This window comes from Pteropus medius, unplaced genomic scaffold (genome assembly GCF_902729225.1).
Source record: "Pteropus medius unplaced genomic scaffold, Ma_sr-lr_union100, whole genome shotgun sequence".
Classification (NCBI taxonomy): domain Eukaryota; kingdom Metazoa; phylum Chordata; class Mammalia; order Chiroptera; family Pteropodidae; genus Pteropus; species Pteropus medius.
The window spans coordinates 912915-934875 of NW_024355526.1; the positions used below are offsets into that span (position 1 = coordinate 912915).

General features: G+C 65.4%; 2 protein-coding genes, 1 long non-coding RNA gene and 2 other non-coding genes across 7 annotated transcripts; 1 reads left to right on the forward strand and 4 right to left on the reverse strand.

The window, feature by feature from the left end:
• Positions 1-151: 151 nt before the first annotated feature.
• Positions 152-8840, forward strand: DIPK1B (divergent protein kinase domain 1B). 2 transcript variants are annotated; one of them, XM_039858881.1, is made up of 5 exons: positions 152-292; positions 3460-3594; positions 6208-6315; positions 6421-6597; positions 7075-8840. In XM_039858881.1, the coding sequence occupies exons 1-5, from the start codon at positions 230-232 to the stop codon at positions 7885-7887; spliced, it is 1296 nt and encodes a 431-aa protein (XP_039714815.1). In that variant the 5' UTR covers positions 152-229; the 3' UTR covers positions 7888-8840. The 2 variants fall into 2 exon arrangements, with proteins under 2 accessions (XP_039714815.1, XP_039714816.1); XM_039858882.1 differs by lacking the exon at positions 152-292 and adding an exon at positions 5898-6116 and having other exon boundaries at positions 3457-3594.
• Positions 8841-11445: 2605 nt separating this feature from the next.
• On the reverse strand, positions 11446-15605 carry LOC120599801 (uncharacterized). Of its 2 annotated transcripts, XR_005651977.1 has the most exons (4): positions 15164-15605; positions 14659-14739; positions 14380-14534; positions 11446-13309 (listed from the first exon to the last, which is right to left on the reverse strand). It is a non-coding gene; the product is annotated as an uncharacterized LOC120599801 (long non-coding RNA). The 2 variants fall into 2 exon arrangements; XR_005651976.1 differs by lacking the exon at positions 15164-15605 and having other exon boundaries at positions 14659-15114.
• Positions 13843-13987, reverse strand: LOC120599853 (small nucleolar RNA SNORA43). Its single transcript, XR_005652016.1, has one exon. It is a non-coding gene; the product is annotated as a small nucleolar RNA SNORA43 (small nucleolar RNA).
• Positions 14814-14944, reverse strand: LOC120599855 (small nucleolar RNA SNORA17). Its single transcript, XR_005652017.1, has one exon. It is a non-coding gene; the product is annotated as a small nucleolar RNA SNORA17 (small nucleolar RNA).
• Positions 15606-18386: 2781 nt separating the features above from the next.
• On the reverse strand, positions 18387-21779 carry LCN10 (lipocalin 10). Its single transcript, XM_039858864.1, has 5 exons — positions 21669-21779; positions 20838-20977; positions 20303-20421; positions 19929-20036; positions 18387-18917 (listed from the first exon to the last, which is right to left on the reverse strand). Exons 1-5 carry the CDS (start codon positions 21777-21779, stop codon positions 18730-18732), a joined length of 666 nt encoding a protein of 221 aa, XP_039714798.1. The 3' UTR covers positions 18387-18729.
• Positions 21780-21961: the final 182 nt, after the last annotated feature.

Consider the following 21961-nt stretch of genomic DNA (forward strand, 5'->3'; position numbering starts at 1 on the left):
TCCTCTCGCGCCCCCGTTCCCTCGCCCGCGCGTGCGCGCGCGCGCCCTCGCGGCACCCCCGCCGCGGCTTCCAGTCTCGCCCCGCGCGCCCCCGCGGCGCCCCCTCCCTCCGGCGGGGGCGCGCGCCCTCGCGGGGACGCGGCGGGCGGCGGGAGCGCGGCCGTTGCGGGCCGGCCCGCGGGGCTGTGGCCGAGCCGAGCCGGGCCCGCGCACCGGCCGGGCGCCCACCATGCGGCGGCTGCGGCGCCTGGCGCACCTGGTGCTCTTCTGCCCCTTCTCCAAGGGCCTGCAGGTAGGCGCCCACCCCGCCCGCCTTCGGTGCCCGGGCCGCGGCTGGCGCGCGGCGTCCAGCCCTGGGGTGGGGGTGGGGGTGGGGCGGGGCCGCCGGGGAGGCTGGGGGGCCGGGAGGGGACCGAAGCCGGCCTGAGCGGTGTTGCCGGGGCGAGCGGAGGGCCCGGTGGCGCCGCTGCTGCGTGGTGGCAGCCTCTGTCCCCGGGGCTGAAGAAAGCCCCCCCCCCCTCGGGCTGGAGCCCGCTCCCAGAGGCCCAGAAACGCGTCCAAGCCCGTCCCTCTTCCCTCCACTTAGAGATAAGGCTGGTGTTTCTGATGTGCGAAACTGGGACTCGGAAACCCCCCGCGAAGGACCCAGCATCCTCCCCCTGGGTCCCCCACAACCAGGAGCTCAGGGTGTGCCCTGACTTCCCAGTTGACCTTGGGAAAGTCCTGCTTTGGCAGGGGAGACCCAGGCTGCCTTGAGTGCCAGCCGTGGGGAAGCGTCACCTCTGCTTTGGTTGGTCCTGGCCAGGCCCACATCGGTATCTCAGATTGTCTGGGTCCTCACGGCCCTCCCCTGTGATAACCATGCCCTTCAGGACAGCTCTGGTCAGAGCTGTTCTGGGCCCAGGGCAGGAGGGTCCCTGCCAGGGTGCTGCCCTTTGCCCAGGGGCTGGGCTGGCCTCAGCTCCTCTCCGGGGAGAAGTAGGGAGAACAGGTGGGAGGAGCACCCGGGTCACAGGTCTGGGCCAGGCGCCGACCCTGCCCGCCCAAGGCCCCAGGGTGTGTGGTGCTCTGCCCAGCCCGGGGCAAGCAGGGAGCTGAAAGGTCTGAGGGTCCACCCCGATGTGGGAGGTGGGGGGCGCTTTGGCCCCCAGCTCTGCGGGAAGGCCTTGACCCGCTGCAGGGGCGGCCCAGGGCAGCAGATGGGCAGGAGAGGGGTTCTGGCAGATTCCCCGTGGTCCGAGTCAGCCTTGCCCCTATTGTGGGGACACACGCTGAGCCTCGTTCCCGCCTGTGAGACACTCTCCTGAGTGGCCGGTGCATGCTGCAAACCGCTGTGTTACTACTGTCCCCTGAGTGATCCTCCCTCCCATCCCCGAGTGGCCCCCCAGGAGCCAGGGTGGGGTGCGACTGCGGAGCAGCTGCAGGGGACCCATGGGTGGGGAAGGCCCGTGCTGTCCTGGAGGCTCATTCGCTTGTGGGAGACAGGACCCACGGGGTCAGGCCAGGGCAGGGGGTGGGGGTCAGGGACTGCCCTGGAGGAAGTGCCGAGTGCCCACCTAAGATGAGGACCTGAGGGTCAGTCAGAGTCAGCCGGGGTGGGGGGACAGTGTACTGGGAGAAGGGCCACCGAGAGCCTGGGGGTCCTGGCAGGAGAATAGGCAGTGCCCGGGGTCCCCCGCAGGCAGGCTCCGGCAGTCACTCTGAAGCCGAGGGGCCGGCGCTGGCTCCAGCCTGCCCTCCTCCTGCTGGCCTCCTAAGACCCCCAGCGCTGGCCTCTCAGGCCCTCGTGGAGCTGAAAGCCCACCAAGCCCGGCTTGCCGGCAGCCAGAAGTCGCGGACCCTGTCGTGCCCCACCCCCGCCACCCCCCGCCACCCACTGTTTCTGCTGTTTCTCCTTTTGAACAAATCTGACAGCAGCAGACGGGCGGTGGAGACAGGTGGGCCTGAGGCCCGGCCCCTCACTCCGCTCCGGGGCTGCCTCAGTCCCTGCGGCTCCTCAGTGGCCGCTGGGGCTCACCCCCGGAGCTCCCGGGGTCCTCCCGTGGCAGCCCCTCCGGGCGGCTGGCCTTACAAGCAGGTGCCCAGAAGCGGGCAAGACCCGGCCTCCCTGGGAGAACCAGGAAAATGACCACCGCTGGGCCCAGCGGCCCCGCCCCGTGCTCGCTGGGGAGCTGGTGACGCCAGCCCTTGGCCAACCAGGACTGGGACTGACCGGGACCGGAGCTGCGACCGGGCCCATTCGGGGGTGGGTATGTGGGGCCAGCACAAGCAGTGGCGCCTCCTCTGGGGCCGGCTGGCCTGCAGCCCTGGTCCCTGCATGGATCAGAGCCTGGTAACCCTGTCCCCTCAGCTGGCTGCTCCTGGGCTGTGAAACCTGCAATTTGCTAGGGAAAGAGGTAGGGGGCGGGCGGTGGCGGTCCTGGAATCCGGCTTGGGAGCTTGGGGGCTGCGTGGGGACAGCATCCCCAGCCCACCTGCTGTGGTGCCTGAGCCCTACACAGATACAGTTCCCAGCCACCCCCGATGTCAGGGACCCGCCTCTGACAGTGAGGCCGGGGGCTTTGTGTCTTAGTTATCCTTTATTGTAGTAAATTGTACATAATCCAAAATCGACCGTCTAATCCAGGGGTGAGTGCACAGCTTGGTGGCATCGGGCACAGTCACACTGTGTGCGGCCGTCACCACCATCACCTCCAGGACTTTCTCAACTGGAACTCTGTCCCCATTAAACTCTCACTCCCAGCCCCTCCCCCAGCCCCGGCCCCACTGTCTACTTCCTGTTTTGGGGGCCCTGACCACTCTGGGGACCTCCCGTGAGTGGGGTCCCACGGGACGTGTCCTTCTGTGACTGGCTCGTTTCTCTGAGCTCCGTGTCCTCCAGGTCCATCCACGCCGTAGCCAGTGTCAGACTTCTTCCTTTCTAAGGCTGAGTGATGGTCCACCGTGTGGCTGGACCCCGTGGACGCTTGTGTGCCCCCCTTGGCTCTTGGGGAAGCGCTGCTGTGGGTGTGCGCGGCCGATCGGGGCCGGGGCCCTGGCCTCTGCAGCAGCAGCCTCCAAGCCCTGACCCCGTGCTGGCCCCAGTCCAGCGGGAGTGGCCTCCTGCTGGAGGACAGGGTGCGTTGGCACCGATGCTCTGGCCTGACCGCGTGCAGAGGTTACAGTCATTACGAAACGAGGGTAGGACAGGAAGGAAATCGGTAAAAGTGTTATTCAGCAAAGTCAAGAGTTGCCTACCCCGCACCCCCCTTGTTTGGAAATTGGGTTTCACCTGCCTGTGTATTTAAGCGTGGGAGCCGCCAGGCACAGGCCCCGCCCCGGCTCAGGCACACTGAGGGGGCGGGAGATGGGGGAGAAGACCCCGACCAGCCCTGGAGGCTGGCGGGAAGGGGGGGGTCTACGAAAGGGAGCACACGCGCCCCAAGTGTGGTGCTTCCTTACGTTCCCCTGCCCCCACAGGGCCGGCTCCCGGGTCTCAGGGTCAAGTACGTCTTTCTGGTCTGGCTGGGCGTCTTTGCGGGCAGCTGGCTGGCATACGTGCACTACTCGTCCTACGCAGAGCTCTGCCGTGGGCACGTCTGTCAGGTGGTCATCGTAAGTGTCCCCACGGGCCGGGCTTGTGGGCTGACATGGGCGCCTTCCAGCCCAGTGCGGGCACACGGGTAGTCGACTGTCCATGCTCGAGCGCCAGCACGGTGCGTCTGAAGGTGGAGCCAACTGCGGGGGGCAGGGCCACCTCTGCCCCGGGTGGCAGGAGGGCGGGGCTGTGGGGGGCCACTGCAGGTGCCCGGGAGAGCGTGGCGGGCAGCTGGGGACGGAGAGACGGGCCGGCTCCAGAGGCATTTGGGAGGGAGACTGGAACAGGCAGATGCTGGTGGCCTTGAGGGGCCCTCCTGGGTACAGGGATCCACCGAAGGAGGTGGCAGGACGGGTCCTCAGAGCCTCCTGCCTGGGGCACAGCGCTGAAGTCCCTGCTCGCAGCCGCTAGAGCGAGGACGTATGTGTGCCTGTGAGCGCGTGAGGTGCCAGTGTGACAAGCTCGCACACCTAGCCGATTCTGTTGTCGCCCTGTGACTCTGGCTGGACGGAGGGAGAGGTCATGCCAGCCCAAGGATCCCTGGCGACCCCCGACTTCCCGGCCACACCTGCCGCCCCGCCCAGCCTGCCTGGCAGCTGATGAGCAGGGTTCTGCCACCTCCACCCCGCTGGGGGACGGGCCGGCCATGCAGCGGGAACTCCCAGAGGCTTGCGTGGGGAGCCATGATTTGTGGACTCAGGGGTACCCCCAGGCTTAGCACCTGCCTCGGCTGGTCCCACGGCAGCCGGGTGGCCTGTAAGACTGGGAGAGCCACCTGTCCTGGGTGCTGTGTGGCCATGGAGGCCAGCCTGCTCTGGCCAGGGTCCCACAAGGCCGAATGTGGAAGGTCTGGAGGTGGCGGCGGGGAGGGGCTGGGGTCCACAGTGGGGCAGCCCCATGTGACCGGACTTGCTGTTGGCCGGGCGCCTGCCAGGGCTCGGCCAGCGCCGAGGACGCAGCCCCCTGCTCAGGCAGCAGGCCGGCCGCAGGGCCTAGGAGCAGGAGAGGGTCACAGGGCTGCACAGCGGGCAGAGGTGCCACCGGAGTGACGGTGGCGAGGTCTCCCAGCTAGCCCTGGGAGGAGGCGGGAGCTGAGTCTGGCCGTTGGGATGCAGCGAGCAGGTGGTCAGGGCGTCGCAGGTGCTTCCAGAGGCCCCGGGGAGGGGTGCTGGGAGAGCGGAGGAGGGGTGTAGCCCTCCCAGCCAGAGGAAGCTGCAGCTCCAGCGGGCAGGGGTCTCCTCACCGAGCCCGGCGCTGCTGAGGCCTGGCCGTGGGGCCGTGGGGCCGTGGGGACACCCCCTCCTTTCCAGGGACCTGCCGACTTCGTGAAGGCCACCAGCCATCTCGGAGAGGTTCCACAGCTTGTTCAAGGCCACACAGCAAGGCGGGCAGGACCAGTGGTCACAGATCAGATCAGGTGTTCCAGGCCTCCAGGCGCTCAGCCGAGTCCCCACCACGGCCGTCTGCCGACGGGAAGCAGGCTGCCAGGCGAGGCCAGTGCAGGACCCTCCCCAGCCCAGTGGGCATGCGGCCAGCAATCTCCCGCCCCCGCCGGCTGGGGCTGGTGCGGAGCAGGGGTGGGCTGGGCAGAGCAGCTGCTGCCCAGGTTCCCAGGTGGACCACCCCCAGAGATTAGGGACGCCAGACAGACCCCCTGGGTGGAGGGCCTCCCGCGGGGCGGAGGCACCGGAGGCCTGTGCTGCTCAGTTTTCCTTTTCTAGCTTGATGCATGGCTGTAACGTTTGTCACGCCGCAGCAGACGCCTCATTCAGGGTTCACACAGCTGAGTCCAGGGCTGTCTTGTTTTAGTCCCAGCCAGTGTCCCATGTCCCAGAGGCCCGAGCCCTCGGGCGGCACTGTGGTCCGCACACTCCCTTCCTCCAAGCCGGCTCCGCCAAGGGCCTGGGCTCCATGGCAACAGCGATGCTCCAGATGGCCACAACCCGCCCCCAGAGGGAATGGCCTGATGCTGTCACCTCCCATCACCCACCTTCCTGCCGAGATTCAGGGGGCGGCGGGGGCGGGGGCGGGGGGCAGCGGCAGCTCCACCTGAGTGCTGCTGAGAGCTTCTCCCCGTGCCTCCGGCTAGTGAGGTGGCCTGGGCAGGTGGCAGCCCTGGGAGAGCTGGGGGGAGCCTCGCCATCTCACAGGAGGAGGGCAGGCTCCCTCTCCGCAGCCGAGGCCGCATGGCACCACAGGCCCTGCTGGCCCTGCTTCAGCCCACGGGGAAGGGCTGGGCGCCGGAGCCCGAGACCCAGCCCGGGAGAACCGGAAGCCCGCTCGGAAGCAGTCGTGCCAAGGAAAGCTTGTCATCCCGTAGGACGATGGCGGAGGGCCAGCAGCGGTAGCCGCTAACTCACCGCAGTGAGCGTGAGAGCCCTGCCAGCTGGGCAGGCGCCCGGCTGCGAGGCTGGACACTGCCTGGCCATTGGCTGCAGCTGTCAGGGGCCCCTGGAAGTTCTGTGGCCTGAGAACCACGGAGCTACTGGCAGATGCGAGGAGGGCCTCAGCCCGCCACCCTGGGTGCCACACGTAAAGGGTGAGGGCAGGGAGGCCCTCTGGGCGAAGGGCTCGGAGCCCCCGAGTCCCTGTCCCCCAGGCCGCTTCCTGGTGTGTCCCTCTCACCTCAGTGTGACCAGTACCGCAAGGGCATCATCTCGGGCTCCATGTGCCAGGACCTGTGCAGCCTGCACAAGATTGAGTGGCGGACCTGCCTGTCCTCCGCCCCCGGCCAGCAGGTGAGCCCAGGCGGTCGGCCAGGGGACCCTCCCTCCCTCCAGCGTCTGGTGCCCGGGTGCCGTGGGAGGGGACGTCTACACAGAGGACGCCTGTGGCCCCCCCAGGTGTACAGCGGGCTCTGGCAGGGCAAAGAGGTGACCATCAAGTGTGGCATCAGGGACAGCCCGCACTCCGAGGCCGGGCTGGACGCGGCCCCCCGGCGGGAGCTGGCGCTGTTTGACAAACCCACACGGGGCACCTCAATTAAGGAGTTCCGGGAGATGACCCTCGGCTTTCTCAAGGTCAGTGACTCTGCTGGGCCTGTGTCCAGTTCATGCCCAGGGCAGGCTGGCCAGGCGGGGGCCCACAGGCTGGCCAGGATTCTGGCTAGCCCCCCAGTTCCGAGCAGACCTGGCTTACGGAATGCCCACTAGGGAGGAAGGACCCCCACTGCCTGGGGTCGTCAGTGGGGAGAGCCTGGAGCTGCGGGAGCATGGGAGGGGACGGGGAGGGGACAGGGGCGGAGCAGATGAGTGAGGGGCCACCCCAGGCTCCCTGACACGGTCCCTGGGAGCAGCTCCAGGAGAGAGGCAGGCGGCTGGGTGTCCGGGGCGGGCTTCCATGTGGTTGGAGGCCGGGCTCCCCTGAGCTGGCAGACGCGCCCGCTCAGCCAGCACCCGAGGCTCTGGGCGGACCCCACCGGCCAGCACCCGAGGGTCCTGCCGACTCAGAAGCGCTGGCTGAGACGGCCTTCTCCCTCTTCTGGCCCCGACCGTCAGGCAAACCTGGGTGACCTGCCCTCGCTGCCCGCGCTGGCCGGACAGGTGCTGCTCATGGCCGACGTCAACAGGGACGGCAGGGTGTCGCTGGCCGAGGCCCGGTCGGCGTGGGCCCTGCTGCAGCAGCACGAGTTCCTGCTGCTGCTGTCGCTGCAGGAGAAGGAGCACGCCCCCCGGCTGCTGGGCTACTGTGGGGACCTGTACGTCACGGAGGGCGCGCCCCACCGCCCCTGGCCGGGGGCCGCGCTCCCGCCCCTGCTGCGGCCGCTGCTGCCGCCCGCCCTGCACGCGGCCCTGCAGCGCTGGCTGGGGCCCACGTGGCCCTGGCGGGCCAAGATCGCCATCGGCCTGCTGGAGTTCGTGGAGGAGCTGTTCCACGGCGCCTACGGGACCTTCTACCTGTGCGAGACCACGCTGGCCAACGTGGCCTACACCGCCCAGTACGACTTCCGGATGGCCGACCTGCGGCAGGTGGCGCCCGAGGCCGCCGTGCGCCGCTTCCTGCGGGGCCGCCGCTGCCAGCACAGCGCCGACTGCACCTACGGGCGCGACTGCAGCGCGCCCTGCGACAAGCTCATGAGGCAGTGCAAGGGCGACCTCCTGCAGCCCAACCTGGCCAAGGTGTGCGCGCTGCTGCGGGACTTCCTGCTGCCCGGCGCGCCCGCCGGCCTGCGCGAGGAGCTGGGCCGGCAGCTGCGCGCCTGCACCACGCTGAGCGGGCCGGCCGGCCAGGTGGAGGCGCGGCACTCGCTGGTGCTGAGCCACCTGAAGGCCCTGCTGTGGCAGGAGATCTCCCACACGCAGTACTCCTAGCGCGGGGTCCGCCCCCGGCACCGCCGCGCCCCCCCCACCTGGGCTCGAGGACAGGGCTGCGGGAGCCGGGGACCCAGGCCGCCCCGAGTCCAGCCCCGTCTCCTGCTGGTTGCCTGGCCAGGTGACCCTCCTGACCCCGGGGCCCTCCTCCCCGCATCCCGACAACCCAGACAGGCAGCTGGAGCAGACGGCTGGGGGCGGGAGGCAGGGGACCTGGGGCCTGAGCGAGGGGGACCCCCCCGGGCCGGATGGGTTCTGTTACTTTGGAGATACGCTGATGTGAACAAATCGCTTTTCTGTGGGTGCTCGTGCTCCCACTCCCGACCCCTGCCCGCTGCTGTCCAGGCCACGCGGCGGCAGGCAGGGCGCGCAGTGGGTGGGGGCTGCCCTCGCCTTCGGCACAGGAGAGGCAGCGTGCCATTCTCAGGGTCGCCTGCTGCAGAAGGCCTCAGCGGGTGGTCCCCGAGTCCTGCCTGAGCCTTCACACCCCCAGGGCCAGCCAGGGGGTCAGGCAGTTAACTGGGACGAGGGGGGATGGGGTGCTGGGAGTGGGTCCTCGGTTTTGGCTTCTAGTGCCGAGGGCCGGCCCCCACCTGGGTCACGGCATGACAGACGACCAAGGCCTGGGAGGAGGCCAAGACCAACGAGGTGTCACAGCACCAAGCGGGAAGCGTGGGTCTTAACACCTGACAGGTGCTGCTCAGACGTCCCGCACAAGAAGTCTTTAATGGTAACGAGCCACCAGAAGTAAAATCCATTATCTGAGAAAGAGCCACCAATGTTTTTCCCGCCCCTTCCCACCCAGGAGCCCGACGCCCCTCCCCCGGGCCCCATTCCCGTCCTGGCCTCGCCAGGCTGAGGAACACACACGTCGAGTCTGCTCAGGATGATGGTCTCATGTTTTGCCAACACTGTCCCTGAAGAAAAATGCATTAAACAAACCCTTCAATTCACTTTAGCACTTTTTGCTTAAAACACGTGTCCCAAAATTTCAACCACGATACCCATGTTTTCAGTAGTAACTTAAACTTCATCCTAAATACGTCAAAATAGCTTTTCCTGTACATTTTCCCCTTCTGGGCGGGGGTGGGGGGGAGAATCCACACGCAGGAAAACGCAGTTCGGGACAGTGGGGTCAGCTTGCCGAGGTTACGCTGATGTGAACATGGGCTTGAACTCGGGGAGGCCACTTACGTGGAGATTTTTTCAACATACCAGAACATTTATTTTGAGATTTACAATCTGAAAAGCAGACAAACCACGTGGCCTAGAAACAATGAGGCGTGTCATGAGCGAGGGATGCGTGGACAGGAAGCTGCCAGGTGACCACGCAGTTATCTGTGGCGTGTCAGGCAGCCCCCCAAGCCGGGTGCCTGCGAAGCGGGTCGTCTCTCCACGTGGACCAGGGAGGTCTGCGCTTCCCGCCACTCCCAGACGCGTGACCCGGGCGTGGGGACCACCACAGGAAGGAATGTATGAAGCCGCCACCGTGGCTGGGCCACTGGCATGAAAACTGCTTTTTGTGAAGTGCCCTTCTATCTCCTGCTGACATCGCGGCTTCCATGTGCAGGATCGCCGCGAGGCACACTACAGACTCTTGACAGAGCAAAGTCACGACGTAACGATTTAAAGCAGGGCGCGGAGCTAAAGCTAACCTCGGAGCCGGCTTTAGAAGTCTGGCTAGAAACCGTCAGGGTGACAGACGCGGGTCCCCAGACGCCATCGGGAACATCACCCAAGGCGTGTCTGCGAAGTGCCAGGTCACGAAGGACACTCAGCAAGGCAGAGTGGCCCCGGCCTATGAAGCTGCTGTACAAGGGGTCAGGACGAGAACCACCTTCTGGCTGGTCCCATCGGTGCTGTCCCCGAAGCCAGGAAGGACCCTGCTGGCAAGAGACTGCCTCTTAGGGATCGGATACTGGACCCAGAAGCCCCGGCCACGCGGGACCCACGGGTTCACAGCAAGGCTTCCCTGTGCTCTACTCGCCCCAGACACATCATCTCCGATTCAGCCTCCAGATCCGGGGAAAAGTGGGTTCACGACCCACGAGGCTCCTCACGCACGGGCCCCGTGGAAGGGGCCGTCCACGCGACGGAGGGCTGGAGGCTCGCCCCACTGACGATGTTCCCCGCCACACCGAGGCCGGCCCCGGACCTGAGCCGCCACCCGCGGTGGAGGGCGCGCGCCGCCGCAGTTCCCGGGCCGCCTGCGGGCCTCTGCGTGAAGATGGCAAGAACCATGTGACGTGACGTGTCGTCACCGCCCCAAGCAGTCGCCCCACGCAAGACCAGCACGGAAGCAGACAGCCCGGCCCGCTCGGGAGCCAAGACGGTGGTGCTGCCCACGGAGCCAGCTCTGTCACCGCCTCGGAACTACGTCACCGGACCACAGGCCTCCCGAGACCTGAGGAGCCGCCTTGGCCCATCAAGCGGCGTTGCCAGCACGGCACGACTGTCTCGCCACGGCCACGCAGGCTGCGGGGGACAGTCACCAGGAATCGCCACCGCTGGAAATGAGTATGGCCCCCTTTGCTGTGGGAAGTGAGGACTGTGTGGCCACAGGGCCACCCGGCACCCTCCGTCGACGTGCGTTAGCAGGCTGTTCGCGTCCGGGCTCCACCGGGCTGTCGGTAGCTGAGCGGATCCCTGCCGAGCACACGACAGCTGTTTGCACAGAGACGTCCCACACGAGGCCGCTTCGCCTGGAGACAGAGCTGCGCTTCTACCACGGCCACCTGCGTGTCCCCAAATGCGCACGTGAGCCCGGCACAGAGGGGCCGCAAGAGCGCGCACCATTCGCTCGTAATTGTGACGACTCCCCGCCGGGCCTGGGCTCTGGAAGGTGCTGCTGCGGAGTGCGGGCAGAGCCGAGTGCGAGGGCTCCAAGCATCGCCGTGGGCAGCACAGGAGACAGGCACGATACCCCACACCTGGTGGCAGGGCCACAGGGCCGACCCTTTCCCGCTCAAGGATTCATTTCCAGGGGCCCGCAGACCCTGACTCCTCCCCCAGGTGAGGGTGATTCCATGCTCCGTTCCCAGCCAGGTTCTAGCAAACCACTGCCCAGTGCAAGCATCCAGAAGCTTCAGACCCCCAGCCAGCCTCCCTCCCAGCCCCACCGTCCTGAAGTGACGGAGCACGTGCTGTGGTGTCTTTCACCGTCTGGCCACTGAGCACCAAGCTGGGCCTGTGCCCCTCCTGGACCACTGCACCTGAGACGGGGAGATGAACGACCGGGCCAGCCGCCCCCACACTGGCTTCAGGGGTCCCCAGGCCACAGCAGGGCTGGCCAGCCTCAGCGTTATGGACACTCAGGCCCCGTCTGCCCACTGGAGAACGCACAGCAGCACCGTGGCCTCTGCCCACCAGATGTCCTCAGCGCTGTTCCCGGCCTAGGAGGGCACACGACTGCCCCAGGGGGAGAAGCACCGGTCTGCAGCTTCTGCTTGAATGTCACACTCCAATGTTTTCAGAAACAGACACAAACCGTCTCACTGTATTGTTTAAACGAGGGAGTTCCTTACCACGTTGCAGGACACTTGGGACAGAGACACCGAGGCCGGAAGCAGGAAGCAGCGTTTATTGCAGTGGGTTCAGTCAAAGGCTGAGCCCCAAACACAGCGTGGGTCTCACACGCCTCACACTTCCTCAGTCGGGTTTGCCTGTCTTTCTCCCGAGTGCATCTGGAACTGCTGGCTGGCCGTAATGGGAGTGACCAACCAGCGCAGGTGGCCTGTGCCACTGGCAAGTCTTTTACCCATCACGGGAAGGGAACAGCCTTCAGCCTTTACAGGAAACGGCTGGCTCGGCCTCCGCTGCCCCGTGCCCTGAATGCCTGGTCCCAAGACTGGGCCAGAGAGCATCGCCTTCACGCTGCTCTTGGTCTACGGGCGCGTTTCCGTAACATGAACACGGGGGCTGCAGTTTTTTTTTTCCAACTACAGCTTCAACGAGGGGATGGAACAGATGACAAGCGGGGCAAGACAAGGGACCAGGCAAATTCCTAGTAAAAGGACTGCCCCAATCAAGGCCCTGAATTCTCCAAAGGTGAAGAACTATCCCCCCAAAGATCCCACTGGGGCCCCGCCCCTTCCCAAATCTGGACAGGTACACATGCCACCCTCCTGGAGTTGCTGGCTGTCGGTTACTGCTGTCCCAGCATCTAGAACAGCAGTCAGAGCGGTCACTCTCCCCACGCTCCCTTCTGCTGGCAAATTGTCTCAAGGCACGTGGTTCTGATACACTGCTGTGCGCATCTAGGGCCAGGGCTGTCTGGCTGGCAATGATTTCTAGTTCTGCCCGTGAGCTGATCCAATTAAGCATGTATATGGGGGTTCGGCAGCCCCGACTCCCATCTTGTGCCCAAGTGGCAAGACCATAGGTTTCAATTTTTTGAGGCGGCCATTCATCTCCCCTCTGTGATCCCCAACTTCAAGGCTTCTCAGTCCTTCTCCTTAGACTGTGGTTAAGGGGGACTCCTAACTCGTTCCCGTTGGCTCGGGAGGAGGAAAAGCCCAGGTTGGATTATTCCGATGGTGCGGCTTCCTCCCCACTGTGCCGGAAGCTGGGCATGTGCTCGTTTCCCACGTATCCAGAACCGTCCATCCAGTGCCATCTACCGCTCGGGACCACCGACGGTGGTTACCCCAGCACTCGCTAATCACAGGAGTACTGCTCACTTCGGAGATTAGGATCCGATTTTGGGGTCAGCCATCTTCCCTCCCAGTTACAGAGTGAGTCCACTGGAGGAGATGCTAAGCATTAGACTAGTCCCCTCCCAAGGCCCTTCTGCAGACTCAGCAGTTGGTGGCATTAAGCTCACGGGCTAGCATCACGGCCAGACCTATGAAAAGGCTTTTTCCCTAGAGTAGGGCATTTTAAATCTCGACCCAACTCTTTAGAGCTGGTCATAAATTGGACTGGGTTCTGGAGACGGGGCCGGCTTAGGTTCGGGATTTGTCAGTTCTATTACCCGGCATACAATCTGACTAGCTGTCTGGGGCATGGCCCTGAACTCCTCCATCTGAGGTACCTACATACCCGAGGCGTCTCCAGCAGGCCCGTGCCCGTCACCCCTGAGCTCGGCCCTTGGCAAGTGTGCACTGACACACACTTGGCTTCTCCCCATCCCACCCAAGTGCTTGGCTGACGGGTGGGTGCTGTAAAGGACTCCTGGGGCCGGCCCCCTGGCCACCGGCTCTCCACGCATTTGTCACACTGGGCTTCCTTGGCCACACCCAGGGGTGAGCTCACAGGAAGCACGAACAGGGTCCTCAGGAGTATGCTGCCATCTCGGTGGGGCCCCGCTGTCCTCAGGCTTCTGCCATGTGTAGATCTGTTCAGCCGTTCTAAGAAACGGCTCTTGGCTTCTGCCAGCACGACCGCAGACCTGGTGTGGCTGGGATGGCTCTGAGCTCCCCACCTGCATGGGGACAAGGCCAGCTTGACTGATCACACTCCCCAGGGCCCTGGGCTGGATGACCATTCACAGGGTTATGGTCGGCCCACCCAGGGGCCTCGACTTCTGTCTCAACAGGACACGTGCCTGGAGTATACCTCCGGCCCTTGTCCCAGTCCCACACTGACCGACCCCCTGCTGCTCCGTAAGTGCCCTGCTTGTCCCAAGGGTCCTGACAGTATGGTGTTCGTGGGTGAGGTTTCTCCTGACCCCCCGCCCAGTGCCTTGGGGGCCCCCACAGGGAGTCCTGATGGGACAGGACCCTGGCCGTTCGCACCAGCTCAGTGGTCCTCAGCCAGGGAGGCACACCCCACGTGCCCAAGGACTGCAGAAAAAGCCCCCAATACTCAATGCCAGGAGGAGACCTGGTCACTCCTGTGTGCGTGCACACACACGCCTCATTTAACCCCATTTACACACGAAGACCCGGTGTTAGGGGTCCCCCCAAACCCCACCAGGGCATGTGGAAACCAGTGCCACCTGCTGGCAGTTCCTAGAAATGTCAGGCTACAAACCATTCTTAGTGCTCACTGTTCTGAACACTGAGCGTAGAAATAGCCACTTCCTCTTTGCCCCGAGGTCACAGGTGCAGCACGGCAGCTGCGTCTGTGGTGCCGGCCATACCAGCAGCTGCAGGGCAGCTATTCCCAGCCGGCCGCGAGTCGAGGCTCGGATGGCCCTGGCCCGTGGCGGCCAGACTGTTTTACCCTCTCCACTCAGTATTTAAAACCCCTGAAGCTGCTACCGACCGTGGACCCCTTTACCGTTTCCACTGTCACCTTCCAGACCCCAAACAGGCAGCCCAAAGTGTAGTTAACTTACGAAGGACTCGGTGGCCTCTGCTGGCCCCGGTAGCAGCTTAGTATGAGAACTTGGGGGATCACAGTGCAGCCAGGAGGGCTGTTCTTAGAGGCTTCTGCACCCTCTCCCCCAGAGAGCTACTGGTACCGACCAGCCACCCACAGCCCAGAGAAGAGGAGGGGAAGGTGGTCACCAGGAAACATGCAAGGCCCTGGAATTTTTAAAAGCCTCACCTGCTGGAGAACACGCATGCAGCCGGCCTGCAGAGCTGTCCCACGTAGGAATCCTGCAAGGTGACCTGCCACGTTCCTGGCTGCCGTCCACGAGCTTGTCTTAGGAGCAGGCAGAGTAGCCAGCTACTCATAAATGCCTTAACACTTAAATCTTCCTAAAGTAAAAATTATCCCACTGTTAGGTGACATTCAACTCACCCTGAAAGGAAAAATCTACCACCACGATTTTTGTAATCCAATGTGGCAGATCTTCAGGAAGTCAGCCTGGAACCTACTCACCTGTCCACTCACCGCTGAGCCGGGCCCACTCCTACCTCCTGCCAAACGGGTGACAACGTGCAACCTGACAGCAGGCGAGAACTAGGAAAGAATTAAAGTTTTTACTTGAGCCACTTCGGGCTGCCAACACACACTGACAGTGCAACGCACTTTGGCATGTCGGACTATCAATCATCCAGACGTTCACAGGCCAGAACGCTGAGCGTAGACCAGCCTCTCTGCTCTCTGCCACCTAATGACACAAATGTGACACAGCAGCCACATCTGCAACGCCTCTAAGGGCAGTGTACATGGGAGATCGAATAATTCAAGCCCTTACTCCTTGGCCCTGAGGATGCAGGACAGGCTGGTACCAAGTCTCCGGGAGTGGGGGGCCACACTAAGACTCCCACAAGTACACAAAAGAGCAGGTCACCAGGCTGTTTCGCCACACTAGGTCTGCAGGGAGACCCCTGCCACCCGCCTTCCGGTTCCGGAGCAGCAACCAGCCACCCTCTCCTCTTACTTTCAACAAAGCACTCGGCCCATCCGTTGCAGCGACACCAGGTGACCAAGGGACCACGACCTCGGACGCGGCGACCCCTTTGCGGGCTTAGCAGTAGCAGTCACACCCACTGCGACTCGGACAGAGCCCAGGAAGCGGTGGGTCCATCCATCTTTCAAAAATATCAAGTGACTTTCTCAAGACCTCCGTCAGTGAAAGCAGGTGCGAGTGGCTCGTCCCCTCCCGGTGCGACAAGCCGTGTTGGATGCATGGCAGGGGACACTTCTGAAATGTCCTTATTCACCCATTAAACTGCTAACCCGCCGGGCTCCCTGAGGCTCCGCAGCTAGAACGATGCTGCGACCGGGCCCGGGCCCCCGCGTCTGCCCGCGAGGGCGCTGCCGAGGGCTCCCCGAGGCCGCGCACACCGGGTACCGCCCAGCCATCTCCGCTGCCGCCGCCGCCGCCGCCGGGAAAGGACGCGGGGGAGCGCGCCGCGCCCTTTATACCGCGTACGGCGGCCCACGAGGGTCAAGCCGCGCCCGGCTCGAAGCCGCCGCCGCAGCGCCCTCTAGCGAGCCGTCACCTCGCGGGCGCCCGCGCGCCCGGGTCCTCCGCGGTGCAGCCGCGCGGGGCCGCAGTGCCACCCTCCTGCCCGCGCCTGCCGCTCCGTCCAGTCGGGGCGCACCCCCCGCGGCCCTGGGTCCTCCTCCTGTAGACCCTGCAAAAAGACGATCCCACTGAGACCTACCTCCCGTGGGTGGCAGCACTGCCTGAGCCAACCTATGCACAGCGCTTAGAACAGTGCCGGGCGCCTAGGCATTGGATGGTGTCTTCCGCGATGGGCCGTGAAGCGGGAGCCACCCCTTTGTTCCCTGCAGAGAAGCCCACCCTCTCTGAGAGCCCTAAGTGAGCGGTTCCCAGCTGCCCCAGTCCTAAAGGGTCTCTGATCCCGGCTGGGCCTGAGGCCCTGCCAAAGCCTGCAGCCCCCACCCCACCCCTGCAGGACGCTCCCCCCAGGGAGAGCTGCACCTACTCGCAAGTGCCATCTCTGACTGGCAGGGAAGGTCAGGCTGCCCAGCACTGGTTGCCACACCTGGCTTCCTCTTTAACCTGGAAGCTTCTGAAGTCGGGTCAGGAAGGACCCGCCATGGACACCTCACAAGCAAGGAGTTCTTGCTACTTGGGCAGATGCGGGGTGGCCCATGGAATCGTCTGCACCTCAGTGTAAGTTACTGCTGACAAGGCACCTGGGTGGCAGTCCAACCTGGGTGGGAATCCAACATGACTCCCTGTGCCCAGCGGCACTTGGACTGGCCCTGAGCATCCCCTGCAGCCCCCATCCCCGGGCAGGTGGGCGCCCTCCCCTTGGAAGCGCGGTGCAGTCAAGGAGTAGCAGGTGCCTGCTTCATGGAGACAGGAAGGCTGGTTGGGAAAAGGAAGGACCCCCTGTCCTCCTGTCCACCCAGCAGCCCGGAAGAGGCCGAGTCCCAGCTGGAGGGCCCAGCTCGGAAGCTGGAGACCTAATCCTCCAAAAAGAGAACAAGCGTAGTTTCTAGAACTCAGTGGCACGCCTCGGCCACAGGCACCTCATCCTGTGCGTACTAAGTCAGGGCAACGCTGTCCCAGCAGAGACGCTGGCACGTCCCTCCAGGCCCCGCCCGGCCCGGCCCGGCCCGGCCCTCCTGGCCCCTCCCGCCCCTCCCCCTCTCCCTCACTCTCTCCAGCCTCCGGCTGAATTCTCCTCCCCCTCTGAGCCTCTGCGCCTTCGAGCTTCCCCCGCACACTGTTCCCAGACGTGTGCAGGGCTGACCTGTCTTGTCCTTCTGGTCACAGCGTCACTGTCACCCTGGAGGCCTTAGATCCCACCTAGCCCCGCCCCCCTCCCATCACCGGCCTCATTTCCCCAGAGCACTAGCCCTTCTCTCCCACCTGGATTTGCTTCTGCGCTTTCGTCCATCTGCTCTGCCCCAGCCCCAGCTGTGAGCTCCCGGAGGGCAGGGACCAGTGGGTCCTTTCAGCACCGCCCCAGGCCCAGCACGGGCCCCTACTCAGGGTGAGCGTGGGGGGCGCAGCAGCTGAATGAGTGGCGAGGGGGTCTCGGGGCCCCTCCGCTGTGGAGGTGTTGGGCTAAGAATAAATGTGCATGTTGGTCGGAGGCAGGGGGATGCCCGGAATGACCCCCCTGGGTGTCCCTTCTCTGCTCTGCTGAGCACCAAAGAAGCAAAGGACCTCAGGCTGCAAGGCTATGGGGTCCCTGCTGGGCTCTGGCACAGAAAGGCTGCGGCAGTTAGTTACAGGTCGTGGCTGATGGATTTGACCTTGTTACTTCCTCCTTAGCTGATCTGGGCCATGCCTGTGACCCCCATGACCAAGTACAGATCAATGACTCCAAAAGTCTGTGCCCCAGATCTCTCCTCACGCTCCATGCACGACGCGTCCATCTGCATGTCCTGGAAATTCAGCGCCACCCCCCTTTGCTGGCGGTCCCTCTCCTGTGACTGGACCAGCCTCTCTTGCCTGCCTCTCCCCACCCATCCCCTCATCCTTCCAAACAGCTCAAGTCCAGGCCCATCTCTCCATCACCACCCTCCCCAAGTGGTTCTGAAGGCTGGTTCCTCTCCCAGGTTGCCCTGCTCCCCAGCCCCACCAGAACCCACTTAAGTCCCGTCACCCTTCACTTGTCAGCTGAAATGGCACTTCCTCCAAGAAGCTCTCCCAGACCTCTGCCTCTCCGCCTCCAGAGTAAGTCAGACCTGCTGCTGCTGCTGCTGCTGGTCCCTCTAGCTCTGCTTCTCAGTGTCCCTGTGTGCTCAGTGACTGCTCTAGAGTCTGCCCCTCCCGACAAGGCATTGTCCTGAGAAATGCGTTTGCCTGTCCTGTCCTGCTCACTGCTCCCCCCGCCCCATGAGGATGCCTGGCACCCCACAGGTGCTAATACATGTTTGGTGCATAAGCCATGGCTTCCTGAGGAGGGGTAGGAGGTCCAGGGACGCAGAGAATGGTGGCAGAGACTCGCTGCAGAGAAGGCACGTGACAACGATGGCGCTGGACCGGCCCGTAGTCTATTTTACAAAGCCAAGGCACGGCAGCCTCTTCCTGCCCCGTCACCCAGAGGACACAGCAAGAGGGGCCTGGTTTGGCGTCTCCCTGCCCGGCCGGCGTGCGCCCTCTCGACGACCGTAACGGACGCCTTCAGGGTTGGAGCCATGGCCTGGAATCACTCATCACCTCTCGACAAGCAGTCGGGTGCGAGGGGGCCCACGAGCTGAGCCCCAAAGGGAAGAGCAGGCTCTCAGGGCAGGATGGTGTGCGCGCAGGAGGCTGTGGGAGGGGCGGGGGTGATGGGAGGGTTGGGCCGCCGGAGGGGAGAGGGGTCTGCCCGCGGCCCGTCTGCTGGCTCTCCCTGGTGGCACGTATGCTAAGCTGGGCCACTGCAGAAGGAAAGCCACACAGCCCCTGGAAGCACAGATGCTCTAAGTGCCAGCGCCCCCCCGAGTGGGGTCCGAGAGGGGGACAAGCCCTGATGTGCACAGAAGAGGTGGGGACAGGAAGCGCGCGCGGGCGTGGCTTCAGATCTGGCACTGTCACCCTTCCATCGCTCCTGCCCCGCAAGTGTCAGCTCTCGAATGGGACAGGCGGGAACGGGAGCCGTGTCGCCCCAAGGCCACGTTACCATCTTTCGGGAGGACGGTCATGCCCCTCGTGAGTTCCAGAACCTCACAGATGTCTACGAACTTCTTCAGACTCAGGAAGCTGGATGTGCTCTGCCTGCCTGCGGGTGGGGGGCGGGGGACAGGATCACGACTTCAGGGTTTCCAGTTCTGGCCATTTAGGGCTTCCCCGGACCCCACGCCCAACCCACAGACACCGAAATGCCCTCCGAGCTTTCGGGACAGAGAAGAAAGCGGTGTGCTGTGGGCAAGACGACAGCCAGTGGGTGACAGGGAACCGTCTCTCTGCCCCCTCTCGGGTCCCAGGCGGGGCACACACGGGGTCCTTTGGGCAGCCTCTGCTCACCCAGTCCCCTCCGGCCAGGCTGGGCTGGCACCCTTCCTGCCGCACTGTGGGGCCTGCCACTGAGGCTCCCCGGATGGCTCTGCCCGGTCCCACTGTCCGGCTGTCCAGCAGCGCTGCCCACCACCCTGGGGCACCCCCTCGCGCCTGGAATGGGTCATGGCCCTCCCCCACCCACCCGCCCACCCGGGGAAGCCTCTTCCTGGTTCCACATCCAGCCTTCCTATCCCCACCTCCCCTGCTCCCCTAGTCCTGCTTCAGCCCCCCATCCCCAGGGGGTTCTGCCTCCACATGGACCGTCTGCCCCACACCAGCCTCTCGCTGTCTGACCTCCCTCTGCAGCGGCCGCCCCTGCTGTGGCCACCTCGGAGACCCGACCCAACCGCTCCTCACCAGGCCCAGGCCCCCCTTCACCCCTCCTGCCCCCCCCACTGCTGGTTTGTGTCCTCCCTCTGCTCAAGCCCAGGTGACGGGCATTAGCGTCGGGGCCTTGGGAGGTGAAGTGGTTTAGAGGAGGGGTCGGGGTCCTCACAAGGAGGCGGGGGACAGAGGTCCCAGCAGGCAGCGCCAAGGCAGCTCTTGCCAGCCCGGGAGAGGCCCCGCCCCGCCCCGCGCCCAGACAACGGTCCCCGTGTGAGCCACGGACCCGCCGTGTGACCCGGCGCCCGGCAGCCCGAGGCGAGGCCCCCTGGCCGTCCCCTGCGGTCATCCCCACACGCGCTGCCAGCATATCCCGGGCGCCAGGGTCCCAGTGCCCTGCCCGACTCACTGAAGAACAGCAGGGTCCTGGAGGTCCGGCCCGCCCGGCCCAGGTGCACGGCCACCACGCCCGAGCTGTAGTCGGTGGTCAGCACGCGGAAGCCCGCCACGCCCTTCACTGCACGGGAAGAGAAGCGCAGAGCCGCCCTGGGCTGCCCGCCCGCGGCCCCCCGCGGCCCCCCGCGGCCCCCCGGAAGGCCTGGGGGCCCCGCCCCGACCCCAGCCGCCAGGACCACGCGAGTCCTAAGCTCCCGCACGGACGGGCTCTAGACCCGCTGCCCACCCGACCGCCCACGCTCTCGGGGGGGAAAGGGGCCGGGGGCCCGCGCCCGGGGTGTCAGCCCGGCGTCTAGGCCGCGAGCCCGTGGACCCCGCGGACCCCGCCCCCGCCCCCCGCCCCCCGCGGACCCCGCTCCCGCCACCCGCACGCACGCGTGTTCCTGAACACGGGCCTCTTCGCGTCTCTGCGCAGCATCAGCGTGTGCGACTGGCACCCCCGCGACCTGGGGGCGAGGCGGGGCTGCCAACCCACGGCCAGGGAGCCCCTCTTCCCGCCCCCGCTGCCCAGACCCCCAGGAAGACCCTCCTCGGGCCCCTCTGCCCGCCCTCGCTCCGTGGGCGTGGCTGGGGGGCACCTGGAAGCTTCGCCCCCAGCTCCTGTCCCGTCAAGGCTTTGTTTCCTGGAGCTTATGACTTGGACCAAGGCTACCCGTTAGGGGAACTGTCCCACTGGCGCTGCCGGCCGAGGGCCTGTGGACAGCAGCGGCCTCTCCCCAGCTGGGCCCTTTGAGTACGAGGGGCAGGAAGTGATGGGGTGGTGGCTGTGGCCTGGTCGCTGTGGGAGTTCCCAGGGGACTCAGGGTCTGTGGCCAGGGCTCTGCGGGGCAGGCTGTGGGGACCGCGCTGCTGGTCGCCTCACCGGGTAAAGGCGAAGACCACCTTCAGCTGACCCACTCTGTGGATCTGCACCAGGGAGGCCCCCAGCTTCCTCTTGTCTCTGCCTGGCAAGAACCCCTGGGCGTCAGAAGCGACGGCAAGAATGTACCAGAACCCTGAAAACTGCAGAGAGGGTGCTGGGGAGCAGGGATGCCACCCCCACTTCCTGGGGTGCCCTCCAGGGCCCCCAAGAGCCCACCGGACCACCGACCTTTGCCTGAGAGACCCAGCCCACATCAGAGCCGGGGCGGGGGGTGGCAGATGCCCAGCTGCTCCGGGACCTAGGTGGCACCAGGCTGGGCCGTCACACTGTGTGCCAGGGCCCCCTTCCCACGTGGGCCTCCCTGGGGCCCCCCCTCCTTCCAGCCTACCCCTGGGCCCCCACTGACGTGCTGCTGCAACACTGTGCCCCCAGGCATGGCTGCGGTCTGTCAGCCCACGGCCGCCCCCACTGGCCCCTGCCGCCGGCCAGCCACCTCATCATTCCAGAACATGCCCTGCTCATTCTGGGACCCCCACCGCCTACCCAGCACCTCCAGGTAACCTCAGGCTGCACCTGTCTGGGGCCCTCTACCCCGCCCCCGCCTCAGGGCTCCCAGCCCATGGGGCCCGTGGTTGTCAGCTGGGGTTTGCAGTCAGCCCCTCAGGGAGAGGACGGGCGGGCAGCCCGCTGGGCCGGCAGCGTCTGTGCGGAGCCTCCTGCCCGCCGTGGGCTGCCCATGGATTCGGGGCGGCCACTTGAAGGGCGTCAGGAAACATTCTCCCAGCTGCCCCACCCTGCACCCCTGGCTCAGCGACTGTGCGTGCATCTCACCTTGTTCCAGTTGAGGTTGTGGGACTCCCTGGGGAGCTGCTCCTGCAGCTGGGCCCCCAAAGCCTGCACCAGCGCCAGGAGCAGCACTGGCCACAGCCGCCCCGGCCCCATCCTCATCACCTCCCTCAGCCGCACGGACACCGGCTTTAAATCTCCCTGCCCACCTGCCCTGCGTGGGCATCTGGCCAACCGGAGCCTCCAGACAGCCTGGAAAGGAGGGGAATTTGGGCCCTCCCCTGGACACAGAGCGCCAGCGCTGGGCATTCAGCCCGCGGAGCTACACAGCATCCAGG

What these genes read in the sequence shown, in the direction of transcription:
- DIPK1B (XM_039858881.1), top strand. Translation starts at nt 230, where the DNA reads ATGCGGCGGCTGCGGCGCCTGGCGCACCTGGTGCTCTTCTGCCCCTTC. An exon ending in CCTCCGCCCCCGGCCAGCAG is followed by an intron (nt 6,316 to 6,420) that starts GTGAGCCCAGGC and finishes TGGCCCCCCCAG; the next exon opens with GTGTACAGCGGGCTCTGGCA. An exon ending in TGACCCTCGGCTTTCTCAAG is followed by an intron (nt 6,598 to 7,074) that starts GTCAGTGACTCT and finishes CCCGACCGTCAG; the next exon opens with GCAAACCTGGGTGACCTGCC.
- LCN10 (XM_039858864.1), bottom strand. Translation starts at nt 21,779, where the DNA reads ATGGGGCCGGGGCGGCTGTGGCCAGTGCTGCTCCTGGCGCTGGTGCAG. An exon ending in GCGGGGGGCGGGGGGCGGGG is followed by an intron (nt 20,037 to 20,302) that starts GCGGGGTCCGCG and finishes CTTCCCGTGCAG; the next exon opens with TGAAGGGCGTGGCGGGCTTC. An exon ending in CAGGACCCTGCTGTTCTTCA is followed by an intron (nt 18,918 to 19,928) that starts GTGAGTCGGGCA and finishes CCCCACCCGCAG; the next exon opens with GCAGGCAGAGCACATCCAGC.